Source organism: Spermophilus citellus (genome assembly GCF_964194105.1).
Source record: "Spermophilus citellus genome assembly, chromosome: 9".
Taxonomy (NCBI): domain Eukaryota; kingdom Metazoa; phylum Chordata; class Mammalia; order Rodentia; family Sciuridae; genus Spermophilus; species Spermophilus citellus.
Genome location: NC_138191.1, coordinates 50,098,096 through 50,115,961, shown reverse-complemented (window position 1 = coordinate 50,115,961; position 17,866 = coordinate 50,098,096). Strand labels below are relative to the sequence as shown.

The 17,866-nt window shown below is 34.6% G+C and overlaps 1 protein-coding gene across 2 annotated transcripts in view; it reads right to left on the bottom strand.

The window, feature by feature from the left end:
- Positions 1 to 17,866, bottom strand: part of LRRC39 (leucine rich repeat containing 39) — a 21,180-nt gene extending 3,314 nt beyond the window's left edge. Inside the window, exons 1-9 of one of the 2 annotated variants that reach the window (XM_081308876.1) lie at positions 17,711 to 17,837; positions 17,418 to 17,545; positions 13,346 to 13,538; positions 8,648 to 8,753; positions 7,099 to 7,255; positions 6,271 to 6,407; positions 2,632 to 2,777; positions 1,168 to 1,320; positions 80 to 219 (exon numbers count right to left, since the gene is read on the bottom strand). In XM_081308876.1, the coding sequence (XP_081165002.1) occupies positions 80 to 219; positions 1,168 to 1,320; positions 2,632 to 2,777; positions 6,271 to 6,407; positions 7,099 to 7,255; positions 8,648 to 8,753; positions 13,346 to 13,458 (952 nt within the window). In that variant the 5' untranslated portion in view covers positions 13,459 to 13,538; positions 17,418 to 17,545; positions 17,711 to 17,837. Of the gene's footprint in view, positions 1 to 79; positions 220 to 1,167; positions 1,321 to 2,631; positions 2,778 to 6,270; positions 6,408 to 7,098; positions 7,256 to 8,647; positions 8,754 to 13,345; positions 13,539 to 17,417; positions 17,546 to 17,710 lie in introns of both variants that reach the window. The other variant, XM_081308875.1, reaches the window with a different exon arrangement.

Sequence of the window (17,866 nt, the reverse complement as noted above, 5' to 3'; positions counted from 1 at the left end):
CTCAGAAAGTTAGGAGCAAATTATATACACATTCCTTACCAAAAAGAATCTTGATCTATGTTATATACAAATCTCCTACCTGCTTTTCTCCGTGATTCCTGTATGTATGTGTGCATAAATTGAAGGCCAAATAATTCCCGTTCCTCCTCTTCATCTACGCTTTCACTGGGAGGAAGTGTTACTTCCAGTTTCAGTGGGTTGTCTCTGAAGTTGACAAACCTAGCAGTTCACCAAAAAACAATATTTTTATAGATGCCATGGAAGTGTACATTTATTTTCCTGGAGAAAGATCAAATGACAATATACTAAATTACTCTTTTTTTTTAACTGATTTCAATAACTGAACATCTTGGTGAGATGTGATATATCCCAAGAATCTTTTAAGTTTCTTTCCTAGAAGAAAAAAATATTAGCTTTAGACAACTTATTTTCTAAGCTTAGTAAAAGAAGTATTATTTCATAGCATATATTTAATGTGATACAGTTTAAAGAGCACTTTTAATGCATCTTAAATAAATAATGCTATGAATTTAGTTTCTGCCTATTTTATAGATCTGTTTTATACAGATCTATAAATGTGTTTTTACCATCTAGCACAAGGCTTATAGTTGCTGAATAAGTGAATGAATGAAGGATGATTTGTACCAGTTTTTGGATTTAATGTCTATTATTTTGTCTGAAAATTAAATTTTGAAAAAAAAACATGATGGAGTTCTGATAAAACTAATAAAAATTATATCTGTTTTCATGGAGTCCTGATAATAACTAATAAAAATTATATCTGTTTTTTATTGGTAAGAGTTTTCTGTCCATTTGTAATTAAGAGGAAAATAATCACTATTTTATTGGTGAAAACTTTTAGTTTTTATGTTGCTGATGAGAATTGCTAGCAGTATGAAGATAATTTTTGTGAAAATGCCACCAACATAAGATATTTCTTAAAAATGATCAATCTCGGTACTTAGTTTCAAGTATCTTTCTTGAATAATTTATTCCAGTATTATATGAATCCAAAGCATCAAATTACAGAATTTTAACATTGACAAAGATTGTTTAAAATATATCCATTCTTACAAGTAAGGATCCAATTTATTAATATAAACAACTTATGTTACTTTGTTCTGTGGCCAGAAATGAACATGTCATTTTGTATCTTACAATTTTTACCTCAGATTTTCCATTTCTCCCATGCATAGTGGAATATCTTGCAGTTTATTGTTGCTGAGAACAATGGTGCCCAGGTTTTTCATATTGCTGATTGTTTCTGGCAAGCATGTTATTTGATTCCGTTGTAGCCAAAATGTATGCAGACTTTTCATTCTGAAGAAATAAAAGAGATTTCTGTGATTAGTCATATATAATATGAAAAACTAGGTTCTTATTACCTTAAAAATCAAATGTCCTCTTTTGTAATATGCCTTTTTTTGTTGTTTTTTTTAACCTTTGTTTTATTTTATTTATTTAATTAATGAATTAATTTGTTTATATGTGGTACTGAGGATCGAACCCAGTGCCTCACACATACTAGGCAAGAGCGCTACCACTGAGCCACAACCTCAGCCCTGTAATATGTCTTTTTTTTTGGCGGGGGGGCAGGCAGTACCAGGGATTGAACTCAGGGACACTTGGCCACATATTCAGCCCCATTTTGTATTTTATTTAGAGACAGGGTCTCACTGAGTTGCTTAGTGCCTTGCTGTTGCTGAGGCTGGCTTTGAATTCCCAATCCTTTCTCAGCCTCCGGAGCTGCTGGGATTACAGGCATGCACCACCACTCCTGGTTCCTATAATATGTCTTTTAGCCAACATACTTTTTTCTTTTTCTTTTTATTTTTTGTTTTGTTTTGTTTTTTAATGCTGGCAATTGAACCCAGGGGCCCTTTTACTACTAAACTATATCCCAACTCCTTTTTATTTTGAGACAGGGTCTTGCAAAGTTGCTGAGGCTAACCTTGAACTTGTGTTCTCCTGCCTCAGTCTCCATAGTCTCTGGCTATAGTCATGTGCCACCACACCCCGCTACTTAGATTAATGACTTTAGATTACCTGATTATTAGAGGAAACTACATGTGGAATTAATCTCTACCATATAGCTCTCGTATCATATGGTAGTAAAAATGAAATAAAAATATTTTAGTTTTCTTCATTTTTCTTAGTTTCTGCTGTTATTGGACTCTTAAGAGAAAAATCAGAAAATATTAACATGCTTGTTCAGAAGAAGGCATTAATGCATAATGGTTAACAGCATGGAATGGGCCAGCATGCCTGGGTTCAAATCCTAACAAATTAGATGATTACTAACTAACCTTAGGCTAGTTTGCTAAACATCTCTGTGCTTGGTTTTCCCATTCTTTCATAAAGCACACAATACCTTGCATTCACTAAGCAATGTTGTTCTCACTATGGTATATTCTGTTAATGTCTTGAAGTCAGATAGCCAGATTTTCCATCCCAAATTCCTTTCACTTATTTAGAATCAATGAAATAATTCTGTTTAAAGACAGCATATTTCAAACTAAATGGATCTGTTCTGGTTGATTATACTTGGCATCTCCTTTGTCTTGTTAGGTCCTATTTTTCACAGATGGTTTTAAGGCATTTGTCAGTAGCATAAAAAGTTACTCATTTTACCTTTCTATGGCATCAGGAAGTTGTTCAAGTCTGTTGCTTCCCATGTCCAGCCACTCAAGGGCAGGCATGTTCAACACAGCAGGAGGGATTGTAGTAAATTGGTTCATACTCAAATCAAGGTGAGTTAGTTTTAACAGACTGCTGAGCTGAAGAGGAAAGCAAGGTTTTTCAAAATAAATGTCTACAATGTAAATTCCTAGAAGACTCACATTGGTAAAGGAGATACATCATATCAATGAACATTTGTATTGCACTTGGGCTTTAAAAAATTTAAGCACAGTAGGCCAGAACAAACTAAAAATAAAAATAAAGCTGAATAAACAAACTCCAGTGATATGAAAAACTCTCAAAGAAATTGTACCTATTTGGGACTAGGGATATAATTCCACACAGTGGTAGAGTGTGTTCTGAGCATGTGCAAGGCTCTGGGTTCAATCCCCAGGTCCAAATAAAGGAGAAAAGAAGAAAGAAATTGCATCTACTCAAAGAAAATTTATCTTCCACAATAATCTAGTTCCAGAGTTAACAGGGCCTGTGTGGTAAAAGTTTTTTCCCCACTGTGAGAGTAACTATTTAGTATCATGTTTTCATTTCATTCAGTAGTTGAGAATTATATGGGGAAACTTAATCTTCAAAACAACAGTTTTCTTTATTGAAAGTTTGTGTCTAATGACTTATATATTTATATATTTATGTCAATATCAAATTGGATTACAGGCATGTGCCATGACACCGAGCCTACCACTGTACCCAGAGGCACTTAACTACTGAGCCCTTTTTTTTTCCAATTTATTTTACAGTAGAATGCATTTTGACATACAGTACACAAATGGAGCAGAACTTCTCATTCCTCTGGTTGTACATGGTTCAGAGTCACTCCACTAGTGTAATCATACATGTATATAGGGTAAAAATGCCCAGCTCCTTTTTTTAAAATAAATATTTATTTTTCAGTTGTAGTTGGACAAAGTACCTTTATTTATTTATTTTTATGTGGTGCTGAGGATTAAACCCAAGGCCGCGCATGTGCTAGGTGAGCACTCTACTGCTGAGCCACAACCAGGGCCCACACTCAGCCCTTTTTAATATTTTATTTAGAGAAGGGGACTCACTGAGTTCCTTAGAACCTCACTAAATTGCTGAGGCTAGCTTTGAACTCATGCCTCCTGCCTCAGCCTCCTGATGTCCTAGGATTACACCCCCAGCAACAAGTGACTAATTCTGACATCAACCAAACGATGTGAATGTCCATTTAGTTTGGGCTTCATTGTGAATCAAATGTCTCAAACAGGTCATATAACTAGGAGTGATAGATCTATGAAGAGAACTCAAGATTTTATGGAATTAAAAACCACACAATTTCTTCCTCTTTTTACATTCTAGTGGAAGTTTCAATATGCAAGAATTTCATTGACTTTTACAAAAATATTATCCATTTGTGGGAAGTGGCTATGTTTTATTTTCTCTTGAGGCATGTTCATTTCTTCTGCAATATCTGTACCACAACAAAAAGTACACAAATACAATGTTTTGTAAATTGTACAAAAACCCAGGAGGTTCTGTCTAGTAGGTGATGATGTTTCTCCAGATTTAGAATTCAAGTCCCAAATAAACATTTTCAAAATCTGTCATCACATTTCATAAATTTCCAAATGGTTCAAATAGCATATAAAAAGATTGTTTTAACATTATCATTTACATATTTATATGTAAACAGCGTGTAAATCATAGGACAGGGCTGGGATTGTGGCTCAGTGGTAGAGCGCTCGCCTAACATGTGCGAGGCCCTGGGTTTGATCTTCAGCACCACATAAAAATAAATAAAAGTAAAGGTATTGTGTCCAACTACAACTAAAAAATAAGTATTAAAAAAAATAGGACAGATGAGTCTCCAATTGCTGATTTTTCAGTAGTAATAAAATGTTGACTTTAGATGATTGAAAAGATAATAAAGTAATGATAATATGACAATTCTAATTTTGCATATGTGAAAACTGAGATCTAAAGTGTAAAGTGTATCCAAGGACACAGAGTTACTTAAAGGCCACACTTTGGAATGGAACAATCCCAGCTCAATATTTTTATTCCTATGTAACCAGTCTCCTAAAGGGAAGAAACTAAGATAAACTGGTTTATAGACATACATAAATTCACACAACTTGTTAGTGACAGCCAATCCTAGAAACAAAGTCACAAGGATTAGAAAAAAAGATTTACTGATCTTTCTGTGTGTGTAAAGAAATTTTCCATGTGATAATTTTCACCATATGGAAGGGCATATGTTTCATTAAATGCAACTATTATATTATGGAACATATATACTATGTTTTACTTGCAAGAGAAGTTATTATTGGCTACATGTTCACTCTTGTGGAAAAAGTCTGATATGCTCTCAAGATAAATAGGAAAAGGGAATAGATTTTTAGTTTGGGTTTCATTATTTTTCTTAGCTATTATTTTATAAAGTCATGATTGTTTTCAAGACATTGGACATTTCCATGGCTGATTCTAAGAGCATTAATATATAGAAAGCAATGCAAATGTCTTTATATTTATATGATCAATTTGGTTTAAGCAATGACATCATGCCAAATCAAAGTTTGAAGAGCCTAGGAAGCTAGCCAGAAATAGATTTCCTAGAATTCATGCCTTATACTTCACCTCTGTCGCAAAAACCAACTAGTAAAAAGTTTTTCTGTCACCACATTTTCTGTGCTTTATAATAATCATTCATTCTAAAAAGCATTTATTAAGTAACCACAATAACCTAGGATTGCCCTCAATTCTAGGAATTTATTTTTTTAATATCTATTTTTTAGTTACAGGTGGACACAATATTTTATTTTTATGTGATGCTAAGGATCGAACCCAGTGCCTCACACATGCTTAGCAAGTGCTCTACCTCTGAGCCACAACCCCAACCCAATTCTAGGAATTTAAATAAATAAAACTCTTATTCTGGCCTTCAAGGAGATGACAGTCTAGACAAAAAACAACCTCAGTACTGTCATACATGATTCCACCCTATGCTTTAAATATAAACCTTGTTGCTTCACCACTAGTGGCTTCTTTTTAAACTAATATATTTTCCCCTCCCTTTTCTTCCTCTTTCTTCCCTAACCCTGGGGAAGCAAGAGTGACATTATTCCTGTCCGAAGTCACTGCTATCAATCTTTCTGCTTCATTCCCCCAACAATGAAGAAATGCCAGCCTGGAACCTGGAAAAACAGCTTTCTCAAAGAATATAAGTTGAACAACTAATTATATCTATTCTTTTTCCCCCTGGCAGTTAGAATCACAGTCTCTAAGATGTGTGTCCACTATATTTTATCATTTGCCAGCAAATCAATAAAACCTTTTTCTTTTTTCTCAAAAATCTTGTCCTCGTTATTGGATTAGCTTCAGGGACAAGGACCAAGCTTTCAGTATCACTGTGACAATAATAGAAGTTATGCTAAATAGATTTTTCTCTAATTAAAAACCTGCTTTATAATAATAGGAAATAATCTTCACTAAATATTTTTCTGAAGTAAAATTTGTAGCATTTTCTTTTTAGTTTCATTTTTAACAATCACATAATTGAAAAGCAAAGTTCCAGTAGAGGGAAAATAACATCTTAGGCATTTAGAGCTTTCTGACCTCTTGAGGAAGATCACATATATCTCTGTTAACAGCCAGTTCTAGTTTCTCCAAGCTGGCACAATTACTTAATTCCTTGGGGACAGTCTTGATTTTGTTGTAGCTCAGAATCAGTTCCTGAAGTCTAGTGAGCAGTCCTACAAAAAAAAAAAAAAAAAAAACAGTGCACAATAGAAAGAAGATGGACATAAAGTACTGTTTTCCTGAGTAATTACAGCAGAAATTATTTGTGTATTGGCAAATTCAGAGTTCTTATATTCTTCCCTGTTCCCAGTCTGCATCCTGCCTCTTCTTTTAATAATGGATAGATTTATCAGTGCCATGGGGAAAAAACAAAACAAAAACTTATTTTCATTCTGTTTTATGTACATCCTGGGCTGGAGTGTAGCTCAATGGTAAGGGGCTTGCCTAGCATGCACAAGGGCCTGGGTTGTATCCCCAACACTGCAAACAATAATGACAATAAAAACAAAGAAACTACACCCTAAGCAATTTTCCATGTGAGAATTTTGCTCTCTATTTGACAAATCTGTTTTTCTTTATTGCTTCCAACCTGTCTGAGGAATAGCTAAACCAGTAATATTGTTTTCAAAATCTATAGAACAATATTTTTAAAGATATTTTGCTCACATTGAAATCTCATCTTGAATCACCTCAGTAAATCCAGTAGCTTGGATCCCCTAGAAACTTCAATTTAGACTAAATGTTTAAAAATTTTCTTATAATTCAGATATATAAAGATATATTTATTCCATGTTATCAAAAACTCAATAAAATAAGCACATCTTCAAGAAGATAAAATAGCACAGGAATAAAAGTAATCTTTACCAATTCCTCGAGGTATTTCTGAAATTATGTTTCGAGATAAATCTAACACAATAAGGTTCTGGAATCTTCCAATGAATTCTGGAATTTTCAACAAACCAGTTCTATGAATTTGCCATTCCTGTAGCTGATTCAGCTTCAGTAAAGAAGAAGGGAGACTCTAAAGTAAAATAAATAATGGAGACATATTACTTAAACTATTTTAGTATTATACCATCCTGAAGTGTGATTTTATTTAATTTGTGAAAACATTTAGAAATGTTTCTTTCTCTTAATGGGTTATATTTCCAAGTATTTTGTGTTACTGAGTTTTAAGATCTTTATGCTTTTTATTTTTTAACTAAAACGTCCAACCTCAATTAAATGCAATAAACAAAAATAACACATTTTGGTCAGTTATGCACATACATTGAAGTCTATCCTAAAGATCATGTTATATCTGGCTTTCCTAGACTACATATGCTATTGAAAATGAGACTATCCGGAAAACATCTTTGTTCATAATTTAAATGTCCCTTTTACTTCTATTTTGAAGTATTTCATAAAAATTTTTATAGAATTTTTTTAAGTGAGGAATTATAAGAGTTTGAACTATTCTGAATTTTATGCCTTTTCTCTTTCAGTGTAAAATAGAAAAGAAAACAAAGGAGCTAACCACATAGTTAAATATACCTATATTGGGGCTGGGACTGTTGCTCAGCAGTAGCACAATTGTCTGGCTTGTGTGAGTCACTGGGTTCAATCCTCAGCACCACATATAAATGAATAAATAAAATAAAGGTCTCTCAACAACTAAGAAAATATTAAAATATATATCATTTTTACAAGGGCTTCTAACCCTTCAGTAAGCATTTGTTTTCATGGAGATATATAACAATAATGACAATAAAAACAAACACTGATGGGTTAGAAGCCCTTGAAAAAATTAAAGTGTATCTAACATAATGAAGCCACTGTATATCTGTATGCGCATACGTGCAAGGGAGGGAAAAAAGCATATGAACTGGAAGATACACCTAACAGATAAATTGATATTCATTTCCACTTTGAGAAGTTTTAACTGAGCATTTTTTGGGGGGAAAAGCTACATAATTTTCATTAGGTAGATAGTCATCCATTCATGGCAAATGAGAAACTGCCTATTAGTATTAGAAGAAGAAATATCACATGTGACTTAAATTTAGGCAAGATTAAAGCAAATTGATTTTTTGCAAAAAAAAATGTGATGTTTGTTTTCTAATGTTTATGTTGTCCAGATTCATTTGGTGTATTATTAATATTAGAATTGTGGGCTGGGGATATCGCTCAGTTGGTAGAGTGCTTGCCTAGCATGCACAAGGCCCTGGGTTCAATCTCTAGTAAGAAGGAGAAGGAGAAGGAGAAGAAGAAGGAGAGGGAGAAGGAGAAGGAAAGAGGAGGAAGAGGAGGAGGAGGAGGAAGATGAGGAATTTTCGATTATTCCTGTATTAATTACACAGTCTCAGATTCATTTTCAACTCTTCCACAAAATGCAAAAAGTAGAAAAATAAAATATGACTTCTATAAAGCTTACCTTCCATTCTTCTTTTTCTATCTTCAAAATGACCCTTCCATCTTCCCTGGTGACCTTTTCTTTGAGCTTAGTTAAACTTACTCTCTCTTCCCAGATCCGCACTAGCCTAGGAGATCAGGTAATCATTTTGACTTATAGATAATGACAAAGGTAGTGTTCATTTTCATATAAATAAAATAAAATAGCCCATCAAAAATAACTTGGGAAGGTAGGTGCAGTAATCCTGTAATCCCAGCTACTCCAGAGACTGAGTCAGGAGAATCAGAAATTGGAGGACAGCTTGGGCAATTTAGCAAGACCCTATCTCAAAAAAGAATGGATGGGGATATAGCTTAGTGGTAAAGCACCCCTGGGTTCAATCCTTAATACCCAAATAAACCAAAATAAAAAAACATTGGTTCAATGGTATCTGGAAACAGCATGAGATTTTATTTAGCAAAAGTTATACATATGATTAGTACCACAAATGCCTTATTTTAACTGTGGCTGATCCTTTAGAAGTTGTCCTTTGTAGAGATACTTCCCCTCCACTTGCCTTGAATTCTAAATTTAAAAAAAAAGCATCTAAATTATTATCTTTCTTTTTAGATTTTCAGAACCCAGATTATCTGGTGACCTTGAGATAACATTAGAATGTATAATAGCCCATTCTTAAGTCCTGTGCATCAACTAACATAAAACATCAATTTTTTATAAAATTTAACTTGCAGAAAAGTTATGTTTATCTAAATAATTATAGGAACTAGGGCTGGGGCTTAGTGGTAGGACGTTTGCCCAGCATGTGTGAGCCTCTGGGTTTGAATCTCAGCACCACATATAAATAAACAAACAAACAAACAAATAAATAAAAGTCCATCAACAGCTAATAAAATAGATATTTTTTTTAAAGAGAGAGTGAGAGAGGGGAGAGAGAGAGAGAGAGAGAGAGAGAGAGAATTTTTAATATTTATTTTTTAGTTCTCGGCGGACACAACATCTTTGTTGGTATGTGGTGCTGAGGATCGAACCCGGGCCACACGCATGCCAGGCGAGCGCACTACCGCTTGAGCCACATCCCCAGCCCAAAAAATAGATATTTTTTTTTTAAATTATAGGAACTAGCCTTAGGAAGCCAAGGTCAATTGCAGTGTTCTAGTTGGGGTTGGGGAGAAAGGAGACACTTGCCCTTGATGACCAAGACCCAGCCCAGCAAGTACCTACCCACTGCCCCCTGAACATCCTTTCCCTCTCTACAAAGGTCTTTTTGCATACATGAGTTCCCTAAGATGGTCTTTGATGAGGAGGATGGGGGCTGATAGCCCTCTCCATCTTCCATTTTGTTGGCTCTTGAATAAACCTGATTTTTTCACCCCATCTCCTCATCTCTCAAGTATTGGCTTTTGAGTGGTGAGTAGATGAACTTAGGTTCAGTAGAACTATTTTTTTGTTGTTGTTGTTTTGGTGTTAGAGACTGAGCCAAGAATTTTTTTGTATTGTAAATGCATGCCCTACCTCTGAGATATACTTCCAGTGCTAAGTTTTTGATAAGGACCATAATTCTTCATAAATTTTATTTATAATAGTTTTACTAAGATATAATTCACATAGCACAAAATGCATCATTTAAAGTATACAGTTCAGTAGGTTTTAGTATATTCACAACATTATACAACCATCACCATTATCTAAATCCAAAATACTTTACCATTAAACAAAAAAATCTCCTTATCCATACCCCTTCCCTATTCCCTGGGAATTACTAATAGCCTATTCTGCACATTTCATATAAATAGGATCATACAATGTGTGTCTGTGTTTGGCATCTTTCACTTAGTATATTTTTATTCAAAGCTCATTCATGCTGTAACATGTATCAGTACTTCATTTCTTTTTATGGCAGAATGATTTCATCAGATGAGTTTATCATGTTTGTTCATTCAACAGTTGATTAGTATTTGGATAATTCTATTCTTTGGCTATTATGAATAATGTTACTACAAATGTATGGGTATAAGTTTTTGTGTGAACTATTAAAATTTTGGGGAGGTTACTAGGCTATTATTATTGTATTGGGAAATGAATCCAGGGATGCTCTACCACTAAGCTATATCCCCAGTCCTTGTTATTTTATTTGTTATATTGGGTCTTGTTAGGTTGCAGAGGCTGACCTTGAACTTGCAATTCTCCTGCCTCAGCTTCCTAATTAGCTAGAATTACAGTCATCATGCCCAGATATGAGGCCATTATTTTGGATTAAGCTCAAAAAAAAAAAAAAAAACAGAATAAAAATCAAAATAAAGTCACACATGCTAAGGTTCCAATTCACAAAACAGAAACTAAATTGTTATCTGACCATGCCAAGAAATCAGAAGAGAAAGTTAACAGCCAACTTTCCATTCAGTTTCCTAGAATGGCAGTGAAGTTCTCTCTGCCTTCCTCCTTGTACAAAGAAGGTAACTTGAAGTAATCCAATGTTAGCCAATTAATTTTCTATTGTTCTATCTTCCTTTTCCTGTCTTACAGAGAAAACAACTTAGAAACAAAGTTTGAAAGTAACTTTGTTTTTGCTTTTTTCAGTCCTTTTCTGTCTATGAAAGTAACTTCTTCTGTTCAGTCCCTCAGAACACAGTATTCTATTTCATGGAAGTGTTGCCTAATTCTAGAATTAAAAAGAAAGCCAATTAAGATCTTTATTTTTTTTTTAAAGAAAGAGTGAGAGAGGAGAGAGAGGGGAGAGAGAGAGAATTTTTAATATTTATTTTTTAGTTCTCGGTGGACACAACATCTTTGTTGGTATGTGGTGCTGAGGATCGAACCCGGGCCGCACGCATGCGAGGCAAGCGCACTACCGCTTGAGCCACATCCCCAGTCCCCAATTAAGATCTTTAAATTGTTGTAATTTTTTCCTTTGACAGATTATATGTTTTTATTTCTCTTGGGTATATCTTTAGGAGCATAATTTCTGGGTCATATGGTAACTTTATGTTTAGTCTTTTTAGGAACTGCCAAACTGAAACTAAATTCCAAATTGGCTATACCATTTTACACCCCCCACCATCTGTGTATCAGAGTTCTAATCTCCCCACACCCTCACCAATACTTGTTATTGCCCACTTTTTTTTATATCCATCTAGTGGTTGTGAATAGTATCACATTGTGGGTTTGATGTGCTTTTTCCTGCTGACTAATCCTTAGATAGTTAATGTTTTGTTTGTCACCGTACTGGGGGTCCAACCCAGGCCTCACACATTCAAGGCAAGCACTATACCAAATATAGTTTATCCATTGAAAACATATATAAGAATAATGTGCATATACTATGCTGACTATAAAGATAGCAAAAAGATGCAAAAATTTTTCTATTTGTATCCTAGAAATTTTTTTAATATTTATTTTTTAGTTACAGGTGGACACAATATCTTCATTTTATATTTATGTGTGCTGAGGATTGAACCCAGTGCCTCATGCATGCTAAGGGAACACTCTACCACTGAGTCATAACCCCAGCCCCTAGAAATTTTTTCACATATGAAAAAGCAAAGGAATCAAATTTAGAATCAAGTTTAGAATCAAATTTAGCCTATTAAAAAGTACATAATTTTTAAAAAGCAGTCATCAAAAAATAAGGTTTAATTAATTTGTATATTTATTTGCCAAAAATATCTTGACATCTGAGAATTTTTGAAGTTTTGTGTGTTAACTTATTTTCAGTGCGGCTGGGGATGTGGCTCAAGCGGTAGCGCGCTCGCCTCGCATGTGTGCGGCCCGGGTTCAATCCTCAGCACCACATACAAACAAAGATGTTGTGTCTGCCGAGAACTAAAAAATAAATATTAAAAATTCTCTCTCTCCTCTCTCACTCTCTCTTAAAAAAAAACAAAAAAAAACTTATTTTCAGTGAGGGTTTTAAAGAATAGAAAACAAAACAAAAACCCTGCAAGTATAATGTTTGCTGTCTTTATGTGTTTAGGTTTGCAAAATACTTCTAATAAAGTCTGTTTGTTCTAATCTCTCGGTTGCATGAAATTTCTAATTAGTTACCAAGTGCATTGTGATAATGGGGTTCCCGTGGCCTTCTAATCTGAATAGCTCATCTTCCTATGAGCTATTCAGAACTTAATGAAGGTTCTGAATAGCTCATAGGAAGATAGGTGTGGCAAGTTGAGACAAATTATTGCATAATGCTAGCTATTCAATTACATCATTTTTATATTATTTACTATGAGGAAATGGGCTATTTCTGAAATATTAGCAGAGGATTTTCAAGACAACCAATTAGAAAAGTAGGTAAGATATCAAGGAGGCAGAGGAAATGATAGCCCCAATCAAGGAATTAGATGATCCTGCTGGAACTCAAAGCCACTCAAGTAGGTGGGAATAAGTAGTACCTTCTACTGCCAGATGTCTTTTTTTAGATCCTAAAAGATTAATGCTGCACAAAACAAGCCTGACAATTAGACCAAGTGATACTAATCAAACCTTAATGAATGCTAAGTCCTATGAGGGCACAGTATAACTACTATTCTCACACACAGATATTATTTTTGTAACTCTCGTTACATAGGCAGAATTTAATTGAGTCAGGTATTTAAGTATATTTTGAACATTCTGTAAATAAAAATATCTATAAAATTCAACAATGAGGCACTTCATAAGTGATTTTTATAATGATGAGATTATGAATTTTCACTAATCCAAAATAGTAAATATAGTAAGTACTTGTGTTGAAATTCCTTCTCTCGTTTCAGATCTTCGTTGTGTTTCTTTATTCGTTTTTCCCACACTTCTTTTACAGCATTAACAGCCCCAGTACAAACCACATTTTCTGTCATGATTTCTCCACATTGTCATAGAGTCATCAGCTTCATTAAGTTCTGAACTGCTGAATCACAGATGCCACCTCAGAAAGGACCTAATTGAATCACAAAAAAAAAAAAAAAGCAATGTGTTTCAAATGTTCATTGATGTGAGTGTGGTGGCTCACATCTGTAATTCCAATTCCTCTGGAGGCTGAGGCAGAAGGATTGCAAGTTTGAGACCAGCTTGGGAAACTAAGTGAGGCCGTGTCTCAAAATAAAATAAAAAGGGCTGGTGACGTGGTTTAGTGGTAGATAACATGCATGAGACTCTGGGTTCAATCCCCAGTACTGGGGAAAAAATGTAATAATCATAATACCTAATATTTACCAGACACTTTCTAGTTCCCAAAACTAGTATACTAGTCCATATTCCTTTTTGTTTTTTAACAGGATCTTGCTGTGTTGCCCAAGCTGGCCTTAAAATTCTGGACTCAAGAAATCCTTCTATCTCAGCCTCCTGAATGCTGGTACTATAGATGTGGGCCATTGAGCCCAGTTGCAAAGCAGATATTAACTTTTTAAAGATACCATTTTATATAGTGCAAAAAACCAAGTTCTCAAGAATAAACAGACTGGGTACAACCTCTACACAGTAAACTAAAAAATATAATGAAATTAAAGAAGACCTAAATAAGAGTTCTACATCATATTTATGATTCAATATTGTAAGAACATCAGATATTTCCAAATTGAGCTATAAACAGTCTCAAAAAAACCCATCTGGAAACCAAGAGGGCTACCTTGACTCTCATATTCTAATATTACAATTCTAAACGTACAAAATAGCCAAAATACTCATGACAAAGAAAACTAGAGTGGGAGGATTTATTCTATCAAGACCTCTTTTAAAGCTTTAGTAGTAGAGAGTGTTGTATTGGTTCAGTGCACTAACAGATCAATGTAACTGAATAAGAAACCCAAGAAACAGATCCCATACATAAATGAGCATTGCAGAATACTGCCAGAATGATTTTTTGGACAGTTTAAACTATATATATAACCAAATTTAATTCCAGATGTATTATAGCTCTATAAGTGATAGTGCAAGTCTCCCAAAACATAAAGGTTCGGGGAGAAAATATAAGATATATGTCCTTAAAGTAGGGAATACTTTTTTTTTTTTTCTAGGTGCTGGGATTGAACCTAAGGCCTCATACAAGCTAGGCAAGTGCTCTACATCCCACTCTAGGGAACACTTCCTAAAATGGAATACAAAGAATATCCTTAAAGGAACAGATTGATAGATCGGACTATATTAATTATGAACTTTATTAAAAGATGTCACTTAGAAAATAAAAGGAATACCATGTAGTGGGGAAGATATTGGTGGCACATGTCACCACAAATGAGCTCTATCTACAATAGATAAAGAATTCCTAAAAATCAACTTAAAAAGACAACAGGGCTGGGGGCAGAACTCAGTGGTAGAGTGCATGTTTAACATGAATAAGGCTCTGGATTTTATCTCCAGCATCAAAAGGGGGGAAAAAAGTCAACAATTGAACAGTTAATTCAAAAGATGAAATCTAAATGGCAGAAACATCCCCCCAAAAAACCATGAAATTCTGATGAAATCTAAATGGCAGAAACACCCCCCAAAAAACCCATGAAATTCTGTTCAACCTTGTGAAAGTGAATTAAAACCATAATAAAATACCAACACACACCTATCAAAGTAATCAAATTTAAAAAGACTGGGGCTGGGGTTGTGGTTCAGCAGTAGAGCACTTGCCTAGCTCATGAAAGGCACTGGGTTTGATTCTCAGCACCACATAGAAATAAATAAATAAAATAAAGGTATTGTGTCCAAGTGTAACCAAAAAAGAAAAAAAAAAAAACCTGACTACACCAAATGCTACTGGAAATTTGAGTCATGTAAATTCGTATACATTCTTAATCACTCTGGAGTAGAATATGCAGTTTATAATCCAGCAGTTCCACTCATTGGCAATCCCTACTGGGGAAGGGTATGTCACCACTAGGAAACATGAACAAGAATGTTCTAAGCAGTGTTTTTTCAAAATAGTAAAAATAAAGAGGAAAAAAGCATGCCTCCTAGAATTTTATATTTCCCTTAGTATCCTCACTGAGTTGACAGACCCAGGGTGTATGGCTAACTCTGTAGTCAGACCATTGTGTTCCTGGTGGCTCTTTTCCCACACTGTGCCTTGGTGACAGGTGCCATACCAAATTGTAATAAAGTGAAGAAAATCATAAGGCATTTTCAGCAACTGGAACTGTGACGTTAATATACATAAACTGAACCAGGGATGTCTAGATGCTGACAAAGAGAATTAAAAGCTGTCAACACCACCAGTCCTCTAGAAAGGAATTGGAAGTGTTTTTTTCTAAGCTGTGAGGGGAAAGGGAGTCTCTTGCTGGATTTCAAGACCAAAAATGAAATTAAAACACTTCATTTTTAACTTGACTGTTTCCACTAGAGGCCTTTGATTTGAAAATTATAGTACATGTTTGTCAGCTATAGATATGTTAAAATGGAACAAATATGTTCTGTAAGATTTATAGGTATTCACATTGAGGCTTCTAAAAAGAAAAGATGTCATTTTAGAAATGAATATTAGTGTTCTAAAATCTGCTTGTAAAACTCTGGTCTCCTTTTACATTGATATTAAAACATTTTAAAGACATCTTGGTCACACATGCTTGTAGTTCTGGCTTCCCAGGAGGCAGAGGTAGGAGGGTGGCTTGAACCCAGGAGTTCAGGGCCAGCCTGGACAGTATAGTGAGACCCTGTCTCATAAAAAACAAAACAAACAAAATTTACAGTAAGAAAAAGGAATCAAGAAAGACACTAAAAACATCACATTATGGGGTATAAGGGAAATTAATCATCATCTCATAATAAAGCTTCCATAGATAATGCCTGAAATCAATAAAGAAATAGCATGTATCTAACTTCAAAAAAGGAAATTTGCAAATAATCCCTGAAAATTAAATCCCAAAATGGTTACAATGTTTACTTCTAGGGAGCAGGATGGTAATAGTGAGAAATGGGGTGAACAATGTTGCTTTTCATTGTTAATCTTTTCTAAATTATTGATTTTTTTATGGTGCTAGGAATTGAACCTAGGAGTGCTATACCACGGAGCTCCATTGCCATCTCTTTTTATTTTTTAAAATTTTGAGACGGGGTCTCACTAACTTGCCCAGGCTAGCCTTGAACTTGCAATCCTCCTGCCTCAGCCTCCAGAGTTGTGGGCATTGCAGGCATGCACCATCATAACTGGCTCTAAATTACGGATATTTTTAAACTAAAATTATGCATGTGTGTGAGACACACAGAAAGATATATATATATATAGAGAGAGAGAAGGACTGTATTACAGAAGAAAAAAGCCAGGATTGCTATGTAATTAACAGTATTCAGAAAATTATTAGGAAAGTCCCCATTTCTAAGCAATATAAGGAACAGACTGCAAGAACATTTTGTCATCAAGAAATCTTGTTGGTGGGGCTGGGTTGTGGCTCAGCAGGAGAGCGCTTGCCTAGCACCTGCCAGGTGCTGGGTTCGATCCTCAGCACCACATGAAAATAAATAAATAAAATAAAGGTATTGTGTCCAATTACAACTAAAAAAAAAAAAACTTAACAAAAAAAAAGAAAGAAATCTTTTTTGGTAATTCAACTATCTGGTCATATCACCTATAATTTGTTGTCTCACATTTTAAAGTATTGGTAAATACTTTAAATAATATCAAATATTAAAAATATTTTAAAATCCCAGCTATCTGCATGTACATAGGAATTTTACTACACATATATCACTGTTTAGTCATTTGCTAATTCATTTCCTCTTTGGCTGTTAAATTTTGGTCATTTGATTTTCATCTAATGACCAATTTCCCTTAAAGGAAAACAAGTCAGTGATAATGCTTGCATTTCTGCCTCTAACACAAAACAGTGGTCTCTACCTTGGTAATTCCTGGAACAGAACAGCATGGCAGTAAGGTAAGGATGGCAATGACATGATGGAGGGTCGGCTTCTCAAAGTCAAAAGAAATACCATCCTAGAAGAGATGCTTCCAGCTTGTAGAGGAATCTATCTTCCAGAGGAGGACAATTGTATAAGTGATTATGGATCCAAAAAATACTTAAATTCAATCCCAAGCGGCAATTATAGACACAAAGTCATCATCAGCACTCTATTGAGATAGAATAAAGAATGGAGAAGAAATGTTTTTTTGGAAAATGGAAAAATACTTACCATCATTGGTGGACACTGAAGCTGTCATGCCCAAAGTTAGTGATTATCATCGAAGAATAGATTATGGGGTGAATTTTTTTCCGTGTGGTTCCAAATGACTAAAATCCACCGTCAGGCTGTAACCAAGTGAAGTGTAATGTCAGCCTAGTTCTAATT